General features: G+C 50.0%; 4 protein-coding genes across 4 annotated transcripts; 1 reads left to right on the top strand and 3 right to left on the bottom strand.

Annotated features, from left to right (window-relative positions):
* Window positions 1-411: 411 nt before the first annotated feature.
* Window positions 412-1,437, bottom strand: ENH_00080000 (hypothetical protein; the record flags this gene model as incomplete). The annotated part of the gene is made up of 2 exons (XM_013583215.1): window positions 412-638; window positions 993-1,437. The coding sequence occupies 2 exons, from the start codon at window positions 1,435-1,437 to the stop codon at window positions 412-414; spliced, it is 672 nt and encodes a 223-aa protein (XP_013438669.1).
* A 5,503-nt stretch (window positions 1,438-6,940) lies between these two features.
* On the top strand, window positions 6,941-8,959 carry ENH_00080010 (hypothetical protein, conserved; the record flags this gene model as incomplete). The annotated part of the gene is made up of 1 exon (XM_013583216.1): window positions 6,941-8,959. One exon carries the CDS (start codon window positions 6,941-6,943, stop codon window positions 8,957-8,959), a length of 2,019 nt encoding a protein of 672 aa, XP_013438670.1.
* A 3,476-nt stretch (window positions 8,960-12,435) lies between these two features.
* Window positions 12,436-13,791, bottom strand: ENH_00080020 (hypothetical protein, conserved; the record flags this gene model as incomplete). Its single annotated transcript, XM_013583217.1, has 1 exon — window positions 12,436-13,791. The coding sequence occupies one exon, from the start codon at window positions 13,789-13,791 to the stop codon at window positions 12,436-12,438; it is 1,356 nt and encodes a 451-aa protein (XP_013438671.1).
* Window positions 13,792-13,817: 26 nt separating this feature from the next.
* ENH_00080030 (hypothetical protein, conserved) lies at window positions 13,818-17,538 on the bottom strand (the record flags this gene model as incomplete). The annotated part of the gene is made up of 7 exons (XM_013583218.1): window positions 13,818-13,898; window positions 14,542-14,635; window positions 14,890-14,957; window positions 15,169-15,439; window positions 15,677-15,822; window positions 16,330-16,432; window positions 16,862-17,538. The coding sequence occupies 7 exons, from the start codon at window positions 17,536-17,538 to the stop codon at window positions 13,818-13,820; spliced, it is 1,440 nt and encodes a 479-aa protein (XP_013438672.1).
* Between the last annotated feature and the right edge of the window lie 266 nt (window positions 17,539-17,804).

Consider the following 17,804-nt stretch of genomic DNA (forward strand, 5'->3'; position numbering starts at 1 on the left):
ATGCTTCTCTGCGAAAAGCAACCGGACAGATCACGAAAACACTTCTTAAATCCACATTGTTAGTCTCCAGTCATGTCACTAGTCGCTTTTTCCATGAAGAGGAGACTACAAACAGCCTTCACTCCAACCCCCTAAGGTGCGCCGGCGTCTCGGCAGCTCAGCCAGTCCCAAAACCCTAATAGGCAGCTGGGGCTCCTAGCCCCTTGGCGCTCCTAACCGCTTGACGCTCATATCTAGCTGGCTTTCATCTCTAGTTGGCCCGATATTTTGCCTAATTGACCTGACTTACCACTAATACTGCATTATATCATGTTGTTTCCTCGGAATAGGTTACTACAGGGGTACTGAGGAACCATTGTCGTGCCTGTGCATTACTAAGCCACCTTCTTTATACTGAAAATTTTCCTCGGCCTACAGGAATCCGTGTAGATTTTCTGGATCCACTTTGCCCGCAGAATATAGACTATGTGCCCTGTCGCAGAGCTCCCAGAAGAGATTCGTCATGTGACGGGTGAGCGTAGAAGGCAATGCGCCGGCGACGTCGAGGCCGGCTGCTGTAAGTGGGATTGCACCAATTATATCCTCGAAGGGGGAGAGCTCATTGGGTGAATGACTAGTTGTATTGTACGCCAGCTCGACTGCAAGCATCAACCGCTCGCACTCTCGGTCGTCAGATTGAATATAGGTCCTCAGCATCTGCTTAAGCGTGCATTGTGTCCGTCACTCTGGAAAAGATTGGATGAAGACATATCACCCTTGATCTCGAAGCGGGTGCACAGTGCTTGTCGCAGCTCAGACTGCAAGCGAGGATCACGGCGAGAAATAAGCACTTCGAGAAATTCATGGTAAAGAATAAGGCGATTATCCAAACGCTTCACAGTATCCAAGGCAGTGACAAAATAAGCAGTCCTGCTGAGTGACTCGGCCAACACGAGAATAGAACCAATCCCCGCCGTGGCGGGAGGCAGATCAGTAATGGAATCGAGACTCACGTGACTCCACCGACGTGAGGGAGTGGCGAGCTGTTGAAAGAGGCGCGCAGGTTTCTGACAGTGTTTTAGATACACGGCAGTGTGTGCATGACTCCAAGTACGCCTTATTGTATACACGCATGCCTGGCGAATAGCAGTATTTGCTCAGGACCAGGAATGTCTTCTTGTAGCCTCGATTGCCTGCGGTTATATATTCCTGGTAGGTGTAAAGAACGTGTGTGAGGAACTCAGGGAACTGATGAACATAAGTCCGACACAAGCCGTGAATGTAGACCCTCGAGCGAGGGGCCATAAAACGGAAAGCAAGCTGACGATCGTGCAACTCGAATTGGGCAAACGTCGCCATTTGTTGAGCCGCGGCATTGTCAGAGTCACGAAAAACGGGAGACTTTTGATAGGCTGCTGTCCAATCCCAGACTGTAGGAGCACCGCTCTTCAGTGGCATCGCTGGTGTGGGTTCCGCAACGGCTAGGCTTGGTTCCTGTGTCTTGGGCGAGCGTGTCGTGGGGTGCGGCCTAAGCAGGAAGGATCGGAGGCCGGCAAGCCCCCAGTAGTTGCTCTGTCTTCCCTTGGTGTTTTCGTCGGCTCTGCTTGTTCGGGAGCCAACACAAGGGAAACTAATGACCCAGCTGAGGGTTTCACGGGTGCTCGGCGCATTTTTGGTTGGCGTGAGGGTGTATAGAAGGGATGTCGTGACAGTGCATCTGCCACGTGGTTCGGTGTTGTTCGGTGTTCCCCGCAAGTACGTGATAGTAAGGAGAGGTTGGCAAGGGAATCAAGTCACCTTGCTGTGCGTTCGCGCAGAGGCTTCGATATTTTGAGCTGTTGCATGTGGGCAAGCGCTTGATGATCAGCGAACGCTGTAACCTTGGCAACTCAGAGTAAGTGGGACCCATTGCCAATTGCAGTTACCGACGCCAGATGTTCCTGGTCGTAGATGGGGTCCTCCTGTTGAGTGGGCTTCATAACCTAGCTGAGGAATCCGATGGGGTTGCTGGCTTGCTCACGTACTAAGTCGATGGTGTAGCCTGAGGCATGGGTGTATAGCTCGAAACGCTGCGAGGTGTCGGGGAACTGTGGTGAAGAATACTCAATTAACCGTTGCTTAAACTGACGCAGCGCCCGTGTATGAGTCTCTGTCCACTGAAAGGGAGCATCCTTACATATGAGGTCAACGAGCGGGCTGGCAACCTCAGCATAATCCGGTCCCATGAACATATGACAATAATTTGCGGTACTGAGGAACTATCGCACTTGTGCTCGTTCTCCAACACCTCCGGCCATACCCATACGACTTCGATCTTATCCGATGCAGGTTTAATTATCTTAGTATTATTAGATTGTGCGGATAGAACTGGTGCTTGAGGAAGATGCTTGGCACCTGCCGCAAGAGGGTAGTGTAGTACACTGCGTTCTCTGCAGCGTCTACGATGCTGCACTGCCCACAACTCGGGCGTTCTATGAAATATTCTCTACTACCAATGCATCGGTCGCACAACGTCTACAGATGTATCGAAAAACCGTTTGTTTCGAGTTCTCTAACCATATTTTCATAAAAGTCATTTCTTGTTCTTGCTGTGCTGGTCCGGTTAGTATGTGACGCGCACCTGTGCCGGCGTTGTCGGCAGCCCCAATATTAGAGCATTCGCAGGCATTTCTAGTCTATGCATGTTAATTTGTTGGTAAATTGCATTTCTATTTCCCTAGTAAGAGGTTACAGCGCTCAACCCGCGTCTCAACCTCTTAACCGCTTATAGATCATCAGTTGCTATCCTCTATAGGTCACCAGCAAGCCCCATTGTAGTGCCTGCGCACTACAGGTAGTATGACTACGGAGGTCAGGACTGTCTATCAGAACGTCGCCAAGGTACTCCATGACACCCTAACCTGACAGAGATTGCAGATAGGCGTTGGCATTGGCTTGAAGCGTAGCAGGGCACCCTTCAATCGGAATGGCACGACTTTGTATTCAAAGAGACCGAAGACAGAATAGAAGGCCGTTTTCTGATGATCCTCCTTAGCCATACGGATCTGATGAGACTCTGCTTCCAGGTCAGGAGTGGGAAAGTAGTTTGCGCCTCCCAGCATGTTTAGTGTAGTTTGGATAGGAGGTGACGGGAAGCCAGGGGCTATCATAAGGGCATTCAGCGCTTGATAGTTAACGACCATTTGCATCTTCTGGCTCCGCTGTTCCATCGTCTCGTTTATCCACCATCATCCTGGGGGCAGAGATAGGGGCCATATAAAATCACTAGCAGACAACTCAGCGATTTCCTGTTTGTGAAATTGCAGCTGATCTAGAATCGCACGGTAAATAGTAGGTTTTGCAGAAAGCTTCCCAGCTAATATTAGAAGGTGATGATCATGCGGGCGCTTCACTGGCAGTCCTTTAGGGAGCCTGTCAGGGGCGTCCTCTCGAAGCGCGCGCAACACCTACATTGCAGTGCCTGTGCAATGCAGTGGCACCGCCAGCCCAATCCCCTGGCTTATCTACAGAAGGCCAAAAGCCTAGTCTGCGACGAGGATGAGCCTTTTCTCGAATCAAGCTTTACAGCTACAACAGTAAGTATTGTAATCTGCAATTCGAGGTTGTGTCTGCGCAATACTGCATTCCTACGCAGTGCATTGTCAGTCAGCCGGCAGTGCACACCAATGAACACAGAAGGGTCTCCTTTAAAAAACCACAGAGCAGCTGCAGTAACTAGTATGCTTTTTAGGGGCTTTTCTGGTGTTTTTTACGCTGCTAACGTGGCGTGTCTACACGTTCGTAGACAAGGAGGGTTTCTCTGTAGGAGCTAGATTGAGCCTCGTTCACTACGGTCTGTCTTGTTCTAGCTTCCCGGAATCACTACACGTTCGTAGACAAGGAGGGTTTCTCGGTAGGAGCTAGATTGAGCCTCGTTCACTACGGTCTGTCTTGTTCTAGCTTCCCGGAATCACACTTATCCCTAGTAACACAAAGCATAGTAAAACATTGAGAGAGCCAAGACTACATCAATGTTACTCCCCGTTTTTAGAAATTAAACCATAGAAGCCTGCTCCGGGGTTTCTCCCTCGCCGCGTGGGTATGCAGCTCACAGAACCTTGAGCTATACCGCCCCGTTCGGGGTCTTGCAGCTGTTCGCCTTCCTCTTGACCGACTGCAAATCCACTCAACACACCCCCAGAAGCTTCCTCGAACGAGGATTTCCTCAGTGGCAACTCACCCCCAATGTGCGATGCCTTCATTTGTTTGGCTTCACCGGCATCCGACCCCAACGCTACAACCGCCATACCATCAGCCCACTTATTGGGGAAATGTTGTACTGCGCAGCGTTCTCTGCTGCTACTAGGTTACTACCTGGCGCACAGATAGGGCGACCTTCTAACAAATTCTCTACATTCGACACATTTTTCATAGACAATTCCCAACTGTTAAAAAAGCAGTCACGCATCAATTCAGTACAACGACCTATAGTTCTATAACGTATTTTATCTTTTATCATATATATAAATTTAGAATATTTAGAAATTCCTAAAAAAGAAGGTTCTGATGATTCATATCCTACCATCCCTTAATATAATTCTTCCAGAGTCACCTTTCAAATTCTCGATCGCGTCGCACACTCATAGATTTTTTTTGGTGGCCTGGTTGGTGCGGTGACACTCACCAGTGCCGGTGTCATCGCCAGCCCCAATCTTCGTCTACTCGCAGATACTTGTAGTTTGTACATGCTATTTTGCTAAAAATTGCCTTGCTCCGTTACCAGTTAGAATTTTCCGCGCCCTTTCAGCATCTTAGCCTCTTAACTTCTTAGATGTCACCACTTAGCTACCGTCTTAAGGTCACCAGCAAACCCTATTGTAGTGCCTGTTTACTGCACTTCTCATCGCGCTTGTGGGGGAGCTTCACTTCGCCTATCCGAACAGTCCCAATAAGCAGCAATCAGGCAACACCATAGACTCTAGACTGAGGGGGAATATTCTTATTTTTGAATTAGCTTGAAAGGTTGGTTGGCCAATTGTTGCCGACACATCGCACCCACTTTGGACTTCAAAGAGGCTATTTCATATTTCAAGTGTTGCACGCTCTTGTTTCACTGATGTCCACTGCACAAGAGGCACAAAACTTGCGGTCCTCTTTCCCCCTATACAGTTACCTAATTTTTATTGCTGTAGTTATGCAGTCCATACAATTTTAGAACGTGCTGTAGTCTTTTGGTGAGTAAGGTGGCGCGCTAGCCAGTGCCCCCCATACGGCCCCGAGGCTTCTGGGCGTCGAAGCGGAGACACGTAGCCTCAGGGTTATATCTCCCCCAGATGAAGTGGGAGAGTATCTCAGATTTACTGATAACTTGGGGCAACTTGAAGTCTTCGTGCTCCGCTTATTCTGGTTTGCAAGTACTGCCTTCACGCCCCTCATCCCGGAAATGCTAAACTGGAAGGCGTTGGGAAAATTGAAAACTTTCTCTACTTTCCGTACATGGTTTTATGCCTTGTACTTGGCGTTTGACAGGAAACCTATGTCGCAGTTTGCCACACCGTAGTCGGTTGTCGGTTCTGTCCTGCAGTTAGCCTCAGTGGGCGGCCCACTATTGGCCTCACTTAGTAAGAGATGAATTTTAAAGGAAAGTATGAAATTTCACCACCCAAACTCGGGGGCTTGTGCCCTCCAAACTCGAAGGGGCTGGTGCCGTAAGAGTAGCTTCGTCATGATACGGCATGAAATCAACCCCAAAAAGACTATTCAAGTATAACAACAAGAACCAAGCAATTTAAAGCATATATTCTGCCGAAAGATAGGGCCCTGGCATCGTGTAGCTTCTCCAACTGTAGCTGCAAAAGCCTGCTACAACTGGCGGTGGGTGCACAGCACGGTATCTCACCGTAGGAACGTTCAGTTTTTTCTTAAATAAGAACTCCAGGCTCTAAAAATTGGTTCACACTCTTCAGTTATGCTCTTGAATGATGTTAGTCGTGTAGGGTAAACTTGGCACCTCAATGAAGAAGCTACGAGACCAGTGCACTGGCGGACACTCTGCGCTACATAGCCTTCCGAAATGACAAAGTCAAATACTAAATATGCGATAGATACGTTTTACTTTAGGTACCAAACTGCTTGCCGAATATACGCCGGTGCATTCTCTACACTGCCAAGTTCCCCACGTACGCTACTAGTGGCCTCTGTAGGGACGATGATGCCTTGCGCTGCCGTTGATGCTTGCTTCTCGTCAGGGAACTTCAGCTTCTAGGAGCTTTTCCGTGTATTTGGGCATGGTAATTTTTAGTCCACTTTGAATTTGGGGAAATTCCATGATTCTAAATGCGATGTGGTTCACTTGCACAGATAACCTATGCGCACCACTGGATGTTTGCCTGTCCTTTTCTTTGAGCATTTTTTGTTACCACACTGCATATTCAAGTTTTAAAATTCCCATAGCATACCTATTGACTTCTTAAGCAAGTTTTGTGATTTATGACGTGCAGTGGTGGATTGCAGGAAGCCCGATTGTGCTAGCACTGTGGAAAACTGTGCCGGTTGCCACCTCATTGCATACGATTCATTACACTTTTAATTCATGTGGTTTTGGAAAGGTGATAGGCTGACTTACCGCCCTCCAGGTCTAGATCTCCTTATATTTACTTACCGTCCGCTTGTCATTTAGCTTGGAGATCGCTCACTTTCCTCGACACCGTGTGCTCGATATCTGGACTGCCTCCTCCTGTCGCTGTGGAGAGGCCTTTTTTTTTAATTTTTGAAGCAACACGCATACGTAAAAGTGCTGCCTTATGCGTATTTTTGCTGTTGGCTTTTCGCAAGCTACCCGTTGCTTAATGACGGTGCCGCCCTCACCTCCCAGGCTTCTGGCGGTCCCGCTAACTGTTTATTCCCCTGTTTCCATTGTTCTGGATACTTGACCGGATACAGCTCTGCATTATTTTAACTCCTGGAATTGATTGAATCGCCAATGGCATTGTTGTCCGTGAGGCGAAAGGAAGAAAAGATAAGGGCTTCGGTATTCTGGGCAATTTTAGCTTCTGCTTTGCAGCAGCAGGAAGGTCTTTTTGCAGCATCTCAGCAGGTAGGCGAGCACTATACGTCAGCGCTCACCGGCGGTTACGTCGAAAACACCAATGGGACTACGCACGACACATTCCGGTCAACGTTCGACGCTAGCGATTTCTTGAATCCGTTTGAAGTGGCAGATGAAGGATCACCCACAGAAATAGCGGCTGTGGAACCGACCGCTGTTGTCGGTGGTGCGGATATTCGAGGTTTTGGCAGCTTTCTGAAGAAAGTACGCGCCTGTTTAGCTTTGTTCATATGCGTAGGGTTGTTTTCACTGGCAGCTACACGGTTGCCCGTATCACGGAAGCCAGTTGGAACCGGACCTGATGACAATGTTAACGGTAGGCTGCATAATCAGAATGCAGCTTGTGAGGCGGCGAAGATAGAAGAACCGCGTCAAAGGATTAGGGCACTCCGTGGGTTGCTGCCAGTCGCAGAGGACCTCGCCCATGCTGTGGGCACTTCCGAAGGCCGAAATCTGCTGCTGGCCTTCAAGGAAAGCGTAGGATGCCCAATCAACGGTGCAACGCCGGAAAGTATTCACGCGTCTATAAGTTCATCGGTGAAGGCCTTGAGTCTTCTCCATGAGGCGGCAATCCAGGAGGCGCAGGCGCTTGTAGTGGGTCGTGAAAGCCTGTCCATTACGGACTTAATGAGTGGATGGGAAGAAAAAAATTTAGTAGAGACTTTGCTGACAAGGCAAACTATCAGAATAATCAAGCCGTTTGCCAAGACGATTAGGTCTCTTCGGGAGAGCTCGGTGAGGCTTTCCTTGAGGCTGCAACTTGCAAGTGCCAGACTTTCCATGGGTCGTCGTTTTAAAGACGAAAGGGACGGAAACTTGCTACGGGCTGCGGCAGCGGACCTACACTGTTTCCGCGAAGCTATCGCAACACGCAGCAAGAGCTTTGCTGCAGCTATTGAGGTAGTCCGCAAAATTGCGGAAGTAGGAAGAACTCAGCAGCTGGCAGCCAGGACGAAATTCAGATATCTCGCCGAGACTGATTTAGACACCGTGAAGGCCTACGCAGCACTTGTGAAGAAACAGCTTCAAGCGGGCCACACACTATCCGCAAGTACTGCTGATTCGTCAGCAGAAACACAGTTAGAATGGATAGATGAGCTCGTGAGGGAAACTGCCGAGTTGATTTCTGCACATCGCAGAATCTTGGAGAACTTGGAAAGCACGAGAAGTCCTGGCTCATTGCATGTGGCTGCCGTGGCTGCCGCCTCTACTGAACAGCCAATAGTGTTGAATCTTGGCTCGTGTTGGGAGCTTCTGCGCTCCCTCCCTGCCCCACCGGAAGTTTTGGATGAAGAAGGAATGCATATCATTGGGCATATTGCAAGCGGAGTCAAAGCTCGGTGCCAGTTGCTCACCTCTTCGATACTCGCTATTTCTGAAGAGGCCAGACAACATTCAGGACTGGAGCTCTCCATACGCAAGGAACGTCTAAGCAGCGACATAAAGACTCAGTTGGTCGATGGCATCAACTCGGCAGTGAACGATGCTGAAGCACTTTGCAAGGAGTTGGGAACACTGACTGAACTGTTCATGGAGACAAAGCGCATGGCAGCTGTAAGTGTGTACACAAATCGTGCTTCCCTTGCAATGGAGGCACTCATTAAAGTAGAACGGAGGGCAATGGTGCTTCTTGCAAGCTACAATCTCATGTTACTCTTAGAACAGGATTTAGAAGAGCTAGACACTCGCTTTGCCAAGTTAAAATCCGACAGATGCGGGATGCAGGCGGGGGAATCGAGAGATGAGCCTCAGCAGCTGCAGAACTACGAGAAGGCACTAAGGAGCGTACAACATGCCCGAACATTGGGGGACGCTGCAGCGGAAGCTGCCAAGTTGCGTCTTCTGGTTGATAATCTGGAGGACATGATGTACAAAGCGGAGACGGAGGTCTGAAAGTGGGCCCGTCTGTACTGTCAGCACCGTGTAATCAGTTTGAGTTTGTCTTTGAGGCGAATACTCCCACGTGCATCAATCTGGTTGGACGGAAGGCTCGCTCCACCACTTTCGACCATGCAGGCAGCATATGTTTTGTTTCTGGATATTTGTTTAAAGGAGAGCATCTCATGAAAATTTCGCATGCTGAAAGGGTGTGAGGATGCTTACGATCTGCATTGCACCAATGGATTTGCTGCGCATTTGCCCTGATCTGTGATGCCTTCGGTTTTCTATCAAAGTCACGAGGATCCAAGAGTATCCTATGGTTCTCTATTTGTGCATCATTCTAGGCCTGCTAGTTCTTTTGTCACCCACACGAACCAAAGCCCGCTTCCGTAATTCCCACTTCATACAGTCCATGCAAGGGATTCCACATGCTGAGCAGATCAATGTTTGGCCTTGCGGCAGTCAGTGGAAAGTGAACACGGGTAGCTTCTTGTAAAGGACTAGAGGAATTGAAGGATGAGGATAAATGCATGAGCATCCACGGGCCTCGAAGGATGTGGTTCTTTCCCACCGTGAGCTGCTTACTATGGTTGTTGACAAGCAGTAGCTTGCTCGGCAGTTAGGCAGCGTTCTCGCCCACAGACTCCGGAGGCGTGACCAAATTTAGATACTGCCTCTCACTTCCCACTCTTCGTCACTGCTTTGAACATCTTGGCGTGTACGAACTTGGATTGTAAGCAGCACACGAATCTATGTAACAATGCTAGTGGAACAGCGACAAACCAGCACCGTATTATATAGTCGGGGAGGTTCCGATTGGCGATCAATAAACGAAATCACCAAGGTGCTGCTTGTGGCTGACAGCCCTGGAGGCAGGCAGTGGAGCAACTTCTGGACGTTATTGCTCGTATGCTCCTCAAAAATGCGACGCCGTGAAAATCTAGCGCAGTGTCTAGCGCTGCAACGGCAGCCGCTCTGCTGCAGAAGTCTCATTTACCCACCTCTGTATGACCATTTCCTTAAGTTTCATTTCACGTGCTAACTTTTGGGCGGTGGGATGGAGAGCTCTCCCAGTCTGAGGCACTGCCTTTGTCGAAGACATCTGTACAGCATTGCATGCAGACTGACGACTTAGCACCACTGCAACAAGTGCAGAGCACATATATCTCGCATTCCTCGTTACTAGAAGTTCCGCGGTGGCGGCATGGCCTTGCATCAGGGCTTGCTCCAACGCTTGCATGACTGCTGTCTCTGTCCGCCGCAACGTAGCTAGCAGTACCGCTTCTCCCGACGACTGCTCCTTGGGTACGTTCCAGCCAACAGTAATAGCCGTGCAGAGGCAACGGCAGGCATTAAGCGTATATGTATGCAGAGGAAGAGAGTCGGGGAGAACCGCCGTGCCTCCTATCACAGAGAGGGCCTTTGCTACTACGCCGCAGAAATGCAAAACATACTGTTTCTGTTGCTTCCACGTACAAAATCCGCTGGACGACATTGATCCTCCTTGCATATCGTAGACTAGAGCTTGGAGCACAACTGCATATAAATATGCTGCCTGCGACAGCAGTAGGGGCAGGTTCTCGCATGGCGTCAAGTTTTCTGTCTTCCGAGTTGAAGCGCGCTCCCAAGGGGAACCATCTGCTCCTACTTGCCTCCACAGTGAAAGAAATCGCGGACTCCTGTGAATAAGAACAAAAAAAACCTATGCTCCAGTCAAGCATAGCTAGAGCCCCTGCAGGAATATCCACCCCTACTGAATTCGCCAAAACTGATAGCATACAGTCTTCACCTTAAGGCCGCTTCCAGTGAAAGCAGAACTTCTTCCCTCACAACAGCCAAATCCGACGTAGGAGGGCGTGCAGCTCTACGTCGCGTTGAATATGTGCAGCTGAAAGCGCCACCTAGGCGCAAACCAAGTGTCTGCAACGTAGCAACAGCTGAGGCGCTGCACGCACTCAAGTCCTTCTCTACTGCCACTGTCGTTGGTTTTACACCTGGCGTGTCTGCGCAGAGCAGAGGCAGCTGCGTCACAAAGGGTCTTGCAATCCTTAATGTCAAGAGCCTCATGTTGGCTGCAGCCGCTAAACTGTTTGCAGTGGCATGTAGGAGGCGACTCCGTTGCCGTTCCTTCTTCCTCGCCCTTGCCTTCTCAAGCGGAAAATCTGATAAAGCTGGCGCTGAGGCCGCTTGGTGCAACAGCGAATTGGACTCCATTGTAGAATGCTGCACTGATGGCAGAACATGCTGCTGAAGGGCTAGCGGATCGTTTGCTTCTGCGGCTAAAATCGCCTCGCTCGTTTCAAGCGGTGGTTCCTTGGTTTGGATTAGTCCGCGCTGCGGCCACTGCTTTTGCCGCATTAACAGTTGTTGCAACTGTCTTGCATCTCTCAATTTCATGCTATGCTGGCGCTGTATTTGTCTCCTCAGAGAACGGGAGAGGTGTTCTGGAAAAGTCAGAGGAAGTAAAGGACCTGGATCAATAAGCAGTTCCTGCTTCTTTCCAGCCTCCCCAAAAAAAATTCCGAAGGGGAAATGGTGCTGCTGCGGCAGTCGCATCACCTGCTCCTGCGGGGGAGGAACCCTTTCATTGGGACGGCGAGCTTGTGCCTGCCCGTCAGTTGCACTGCTCCTAGCACGCCCCACCGATACTCCGCTAACCGTCGGTGGAGCGAGGGACTGTTGAGACGCCAGCTGGAAGGGTTGAAGGAAAGCGCGTCGGCAGCAGGACCAGCGCCGCATCGTGTCCAAAGCACACTGAGAACAGACAAAAGCTGTTCACAACCAAACTTGTTGCCTAGCCACATATCCGGACTTCGCCGTCACCGTGAGGCATTTTGACTAGTTTCTTTCACGTACAGGACTTCACGATTCTGCGTTTTGGCGCTGAAATCGACACGAAACAAAACAAGCAGGACATTTCACTCGCTGTTTCTACCTTTCCGTATATAACGGTCTTCTTCCTTCTGGTGCATGCAGTTGCCGTCTCCGCAGGAATAGTAGGCGTCTTTCTCACTGCGTTTTTCCCATCCGTACAAAGTTCCTGGAGATTGCTCGAGCCGAATATTTTTGTTGATGGTCGGGAAGCAGCCACCTTCGCAGCATTGGCGCGAGTGATTAAACGTCGTATATGGCGTCGACGAAGCCTGAGGAGGTTTGGGGGTCCTCTGTATCCCCATATACGATAAACTTTTGAGAAAAGAGCCTACCACACGCATATATTCATTAGCCGGGAGTGACGCCCAGGCCCCACCCACCCATTATCTCACTTCGGAACAGTCCCGTTTTCCTCAAAAATCAACATTCCAAAAGTGTGCTGAGGCTGTAAAATTTATAAACGATACACATAGGGAACGAAGAAACACTCGAAAACAAATGGGCCCCATCCGTGCCCATGAGAGCCACGTTTGGACAAATGGCGCAGACGGCAGGAAAGCAAAACCAAGCTACTGTGCAGCTTCATGACAAGTCGAAGATGCACCAGGAGCCAATCAACTAAAGCAAGCGTTTGTTAAAAACAAGTGCGCATGAACGAGTGCGTGGCGTCTGCTTGCCTCCCGCCGTGTCACAATTCGCGTAATTTCAGCTCCTGCCGGCAAAAAGCCCTTCTCCAGTGAGCGGTCTCTTGCAGCCAGTCGTCTGTTGCTGCTCAACCTTGAGCCATCCAAGTCAACATCAATAACTCTCCCAAACTGAGATATGAAACTGCTCCATGGCGAAGTTACAAATTCTAAGCTCTTGTGCAACCCGCGCCTCCTCAACCTCTCTATTGCATCAAGGCCTGTGGGGACGATAACGGCGCCTAAGGGCCGCTGACCTGTTCTAGCTAATTCCTGTGTCTCAAGGAGCGTTTTCGCAGTAGTCTCCAGTTCTTCTGCTTGAGGCTGTTCACGGCAGGTCTTGATAAGTGGAGCATGGCTCATCCTGTTGGAGCTGAACAAGTTCTCGCCGTGGTCATTTATCGCTACTGCGGCTGCCGAAGCAGAGACTGTCCGGCTTTTGCACAACTCATGGGTGCCCATGGCGAAGCCGTATTGTCCATTAACCGCAACCGCAGCGCTCGCTGCTCCTACATCTGATGCAGTCTGTATTGTAGAAGCTGCCACATTTGCAGAAATTGCGTGTTTATCACAGCTAGGAGTAATATTCATAGATGCTTCCGCACCTGATAAACAACTCTTCTCTGATCCGTCTACCAAAAGAGAACGATTCTTCTCAAGCCGGGTTGAGCATTGTTGCCGTATCAGATGCTGCTGTTGCTGCCCGAACCTTGTAGCGGCCAAAGCAACAGATGCGAGCAGTCCAGATATCAACTGTGGGTTTTTTTTGTTTTGCGTGTGGGCAAGATGCCGCAACAACGCTGCAGCAAGGAATGGGTCTACGCTGACAGAGCTACGCAACGGGTCAGCTGCACCCTCAGGAGTTGCTAGGGCAGCTTCACCGCCCTGTCTCTGCAAATCGTTCTCCTGCTTGCGATCCAACGTCTCCACAGAAGGACTTCTCTGTGTCCCTAGGGGCTCTGACTGCCTCTGTTTTTCTTCCATTAAGTCACGACCATGGACAATGCAACTGCATGACTCCTGCGACTTCGTTTCCAGCTGTACTCGAGAAAATTTCCCAGATGTATTTTGTCCGCTATTACGGCCTTCAACAATTAGTGGTGGGGGAAGGTGCGAATTGGGAAGGAGCGGCTGGAGGGACTCAGCTTCATGACGACCCGGCAGTCCCACTGTCATTGCACCTTTTCTATTTCCCTGCTGCCCTAGATGCGCCAAATTGTGCTGCGACGGAGAGGCTGCTGCTGACGCTACTGGTATTGATCCACCCCCTGTCTCTGTTGTTGGCATGGTTGCAGACACGGCTGGCAGCTGGCTCACAAACCGAAGAGACGGTTGCGGGTGTTCAGCTTTTTGCCGTTTATTGGTTTCGTGCCGTCGAGATAGCCGACACAGAGCTGCGGCGCACAGAGACCTCAAGCCAAAAGGAGAAGCTCATTAAGGACTCGAGCGCCAACCAGCACCTGCTGCTATTCAGCAGCAGATGCAATGGTATACGTGGGCATGCAGCTGCCGAACAGTGCAACGCAGAGGCACCCTTGCTTACACATGATCTGCTTCTGTAGTAAAAGCTCGGAAAGCGAGGTGAGAAAAGGATAGTGAGTGTAGAGCAGCGAGTCTAAGCTTGAAAGGCAGCTTGACAACTGCAGGCAGCAACAAATGCCAAGGGCGCAAGCAGCGCAAACGCAAATTAACAGCAAAGGGAATATCGAGTGAGGCATGGAGCCCACTATGGGCTCAACAAATTCCTTTGTAGCCATTAAAGAGAAGCGCGTTGTCGCGAGGCAAAGAATGTAGCGGAGGCGCCACGATTAGCGGCCAATCAGATGTGACAGACTACTTGGCCGATGAGCATATGGTGCTCACAGGAAGCAGCAGACAATGAGGTTGTAACTAAAGCACAGAAAAAGAAAGGCGAAGAAAATAACTACGCGAAAATGGGGCAAATGCGCATAAATGGAAGCACGAAGAGGTCCGGATGCAAACGGAAAGGCAAAATTGCCAAGAGAGTACGTAAGATTGAGTATATGGTAGTGTCACCATGTCCGGTGTGTAAAGGTGGATGTTGCGCTGCAAGGAGACCCCGAGCTTATTTAGTGCGGATGTAGGTCGATATTTCATCCTCGCCAGAAGCCTGAAACAACGAAAGCGGCAGATAACAAGAAACCCTCGGTGAGCAACAAGTAAGAAAAACTCTTAAAGTACTGATGCTTTCCACCAAATCATGTTGACGGAGACGCAGTTGCGGCCTCGCGCCCTCATGCCGGGGTTGAAGGGGTGGGACGCACTCAGGGACAAACGAACAATGTCCTTAACAAGCTGCTGGATGAGAGAACGAGACACAACAAAGCGCAAGGGGAAAAAATAACCACTGAGATCTGAGATTACCTGAGGACCGCAGAGACCTCTGCTGGGGCCATCGCTGACCAGTGGAGTTCTATTTCTCGTTCGAGTGCCTGCCAAATCCAGGGAGCACAGTCGAACATGAAGAAATAGCAAGCGTGTCTCTCCACGCCGCCGCTCCGGTCAATTCATCAGCACCAAAGTTCCTCTACCATCTGCTTAGATGACGCGTCCAAGTTGCATTCAGTTGAGATCGCGGGCGAACAGCATGGATTGGCGCTTCAGCTCGTCAGCTGTCACTGAAGGGACACATTGGGGTCTCACCCAGCTATACGCAACCGGAAATTGCTTGAGATCTGCTGAAGCAAGACTCTTCCCTAAGTGAAGAAGGGATGCAAGCGACGAGCGGAAAGCCACACGCTCCCGCCGTTGTTGCAGTGTTTGTTCATGTCCTTCTGAGATATTGCGCCACTGCGTGTACAGTGAATTTTGTAGTGTTCCTTCCATGGAGGCAGCTCTCTGCTGCAACAGCAAAAACGACGATGTTCCTCCAAGATGCTCGTATACTGCAGTGCTCAGAGACTCTGCGGTGTCTCTAAAGCAGCATAAACACTGATACAACGGCCCAATTAGACCGATTTACACAAGAACACCGCGATTTCCACATACGATCGTGCTTATATTGGCTGCTGTGCTGGTGCTTTCACATGCAGCATTGCGCGCATCATCAGTGCACAGAGAAGGACTGCTCGACTTGTTTTAATCATTTTACTACATACGGCAAGCAAATGAAACAGTGTATCCCATGCTTGAATTTGGGTGGGTGGCTGACCGGTTCAACTCTTTTCTCTTCAACAGGAGTGAAGCCAGCGCTGCAGCTTCTGGTGGCTTGAGGGCAGCAATGTTTCGCTTAAGTTGTGGTAGAATAGAAACAAAAAACGGAGCAGAGGCGAGATGAGGGGGGACGCCCAGCTCGTCCTAGTAAAACAAAGGGACAGGCATGCCACATACGTCGAAGGCACAGCTGTCATCTTGATGCGAGCTTCACTACTGCAGGGACATCCACATGTCACAATTTAAAATGCTGCAGGTGGCGGAGGCGCGCACAAACATTGCCAATAATAGAAACAATGACAGCACTACTACATTAGCTGTTCATTGCAAACAAGTTCATTTGCTCGCTTCAGCAGCATACGAGAGCAGCGTAACTGCAGAAGTAAGTAGAGTACTCAGGCCTTCACAGGTTCCACGCTTATGGATTTCGGAGGATATTGCCAGCTGTATGCGGGCAGAGTTGCCTTGGCAGTTTCCGATGAAACACCGGTTAGCCAATGGAAAGGAGCAGCTGTGCCACAAGAATCTGGCTCCACGTGAAAATTGGCACCACAGCGCGGAGAGTGGTAGAATGCAACCTATCAGAGATTCAAGATCTAACAACACCACTGTAGAGCTTATGCATATAAAATAGGTCTGCAAGAATCTTACAACAAATCTTTGGATCTTCAATAAATCTCCTACTGTGAGAGGCTTTCGCCTTCTCTCTAGTGAACCAAGGAAGGCAGTAAGGTGACGTTCCGAAGGAAGATACCTATGTACATGAAGAACCAAAACTGCACCAGAATACAAGATAAAAGAGAGATTTATGCGAGCAAATGAAAAATGATGGGGAGGGTGAAAACCACGGGGATAAGCAAGAATACGGGCAAAACGCAGGCATGGCAAACAAGTGAACAGCAGAAGCCGCTGCGCGGCAAGCTAGCGCGTGAGATACAGGGCCGCATTTCAGGCGCATTCTTCCAAAGTCGGCCCAGAGACGGTAGAAAAAGCGCACGGGGAATGGTACACATGCAAGCACAGAGATATAATTGAAAATGACGACAGAAAAATCAAAACAGGAGGTAGCATACTAGATTTATGGATCAGAGAGGGACAGCGATATTGAAAAGTGCCCGAAGAGATTAAATTCCCTGGTGAGAGCCTTACACTCGCAACCAGCAGTGGTACCTATCGCCCCTACCTCAGTCTTCTCAGCGCATCCAGAAAAAGAACAGTTTTTTTAGCATCAGTACTTTTTGCCGCTGCCCGCCAGCTGAAGGCCTCACAGAGTCCCTGTAGCAACAGCGGTGGTCGGCAACCAGCGGCAGCAAGCAGTGCAACTGTATGGTGCAATTCCGACACGCTCAACAACGGCAATTGCTTCAAAATGAGGAGAAGAGGCGGCCCCCAAGCTTGCGGGGTGCGCACACCTGCATCAGCGAGTTCACGAAGTACAGCTAGCAGAACAGCTGGGCCTTCTTTGGTCTTGGAGCTTGGGTAAAGGACAGGCAAGTCGGAAAAAGTACCGCTCACTACCCCTGAATCTGATTCTTTCGTTCTAATTGCCTCGTGGAGGGGCATGGCCGTTTGTGTTGCTGGTAGAGACCTGCTGCTGCGGGTAGACGACAGCGAGAACCGGCAAATTTCATCAAATACCGAGAAAGACTCCTCCACTTCACGCTGGCAACAGCCTTCAGATTCTTCGATGCACTCAGTACTGTCACTTTCGCTGATGATAGTACTGAAGCCATTGCAGGAGCTCTTGCTTGGGTTTTGCTTGTCAATGAGTCCGCCGTGTGACGTTTTTGCGCCGCCAAGAACCGTAACTGGCCGGGTTCCTTCTCTAGCTTCAGCGCAGACCGACTGCAGTGCAGCCATCGTCAACAAATTTGGAGTAGAAGCTGAAAAGTCCCAACTTTTGCGTTCTAAGAAGGCCGCTATCCTCGAGCATCTCACGTGGCTTCGCCCAAAGGCGACGCAATGAGTGAGCCCACAGGCGCCTCGAATGTAGAATGGCATTGAGACAACTCGTCACACTGTGTGAGGGCCATGACTCGGGATGGTTGAGGCTGCAACAATTCAGATCCAGTGTTGAGGAGTCCGTACGGTTTAGCTCATGTCAATTACGGGAACTTGCTAGGCAA

Source organism: Eimeria necatrix, genomic scaffold, assembly GCF_000499385.1.
Source record: "Eimeria necatrix Houghton genomic scaffold, Enh_scaff85, whole genome shotgun sequence".
NCBI lineage: Eukaryota > Apicomplexa > Conoidasida > Eucoccidiorida > Eimeriidae > Eimeria > Eimeria necatrix.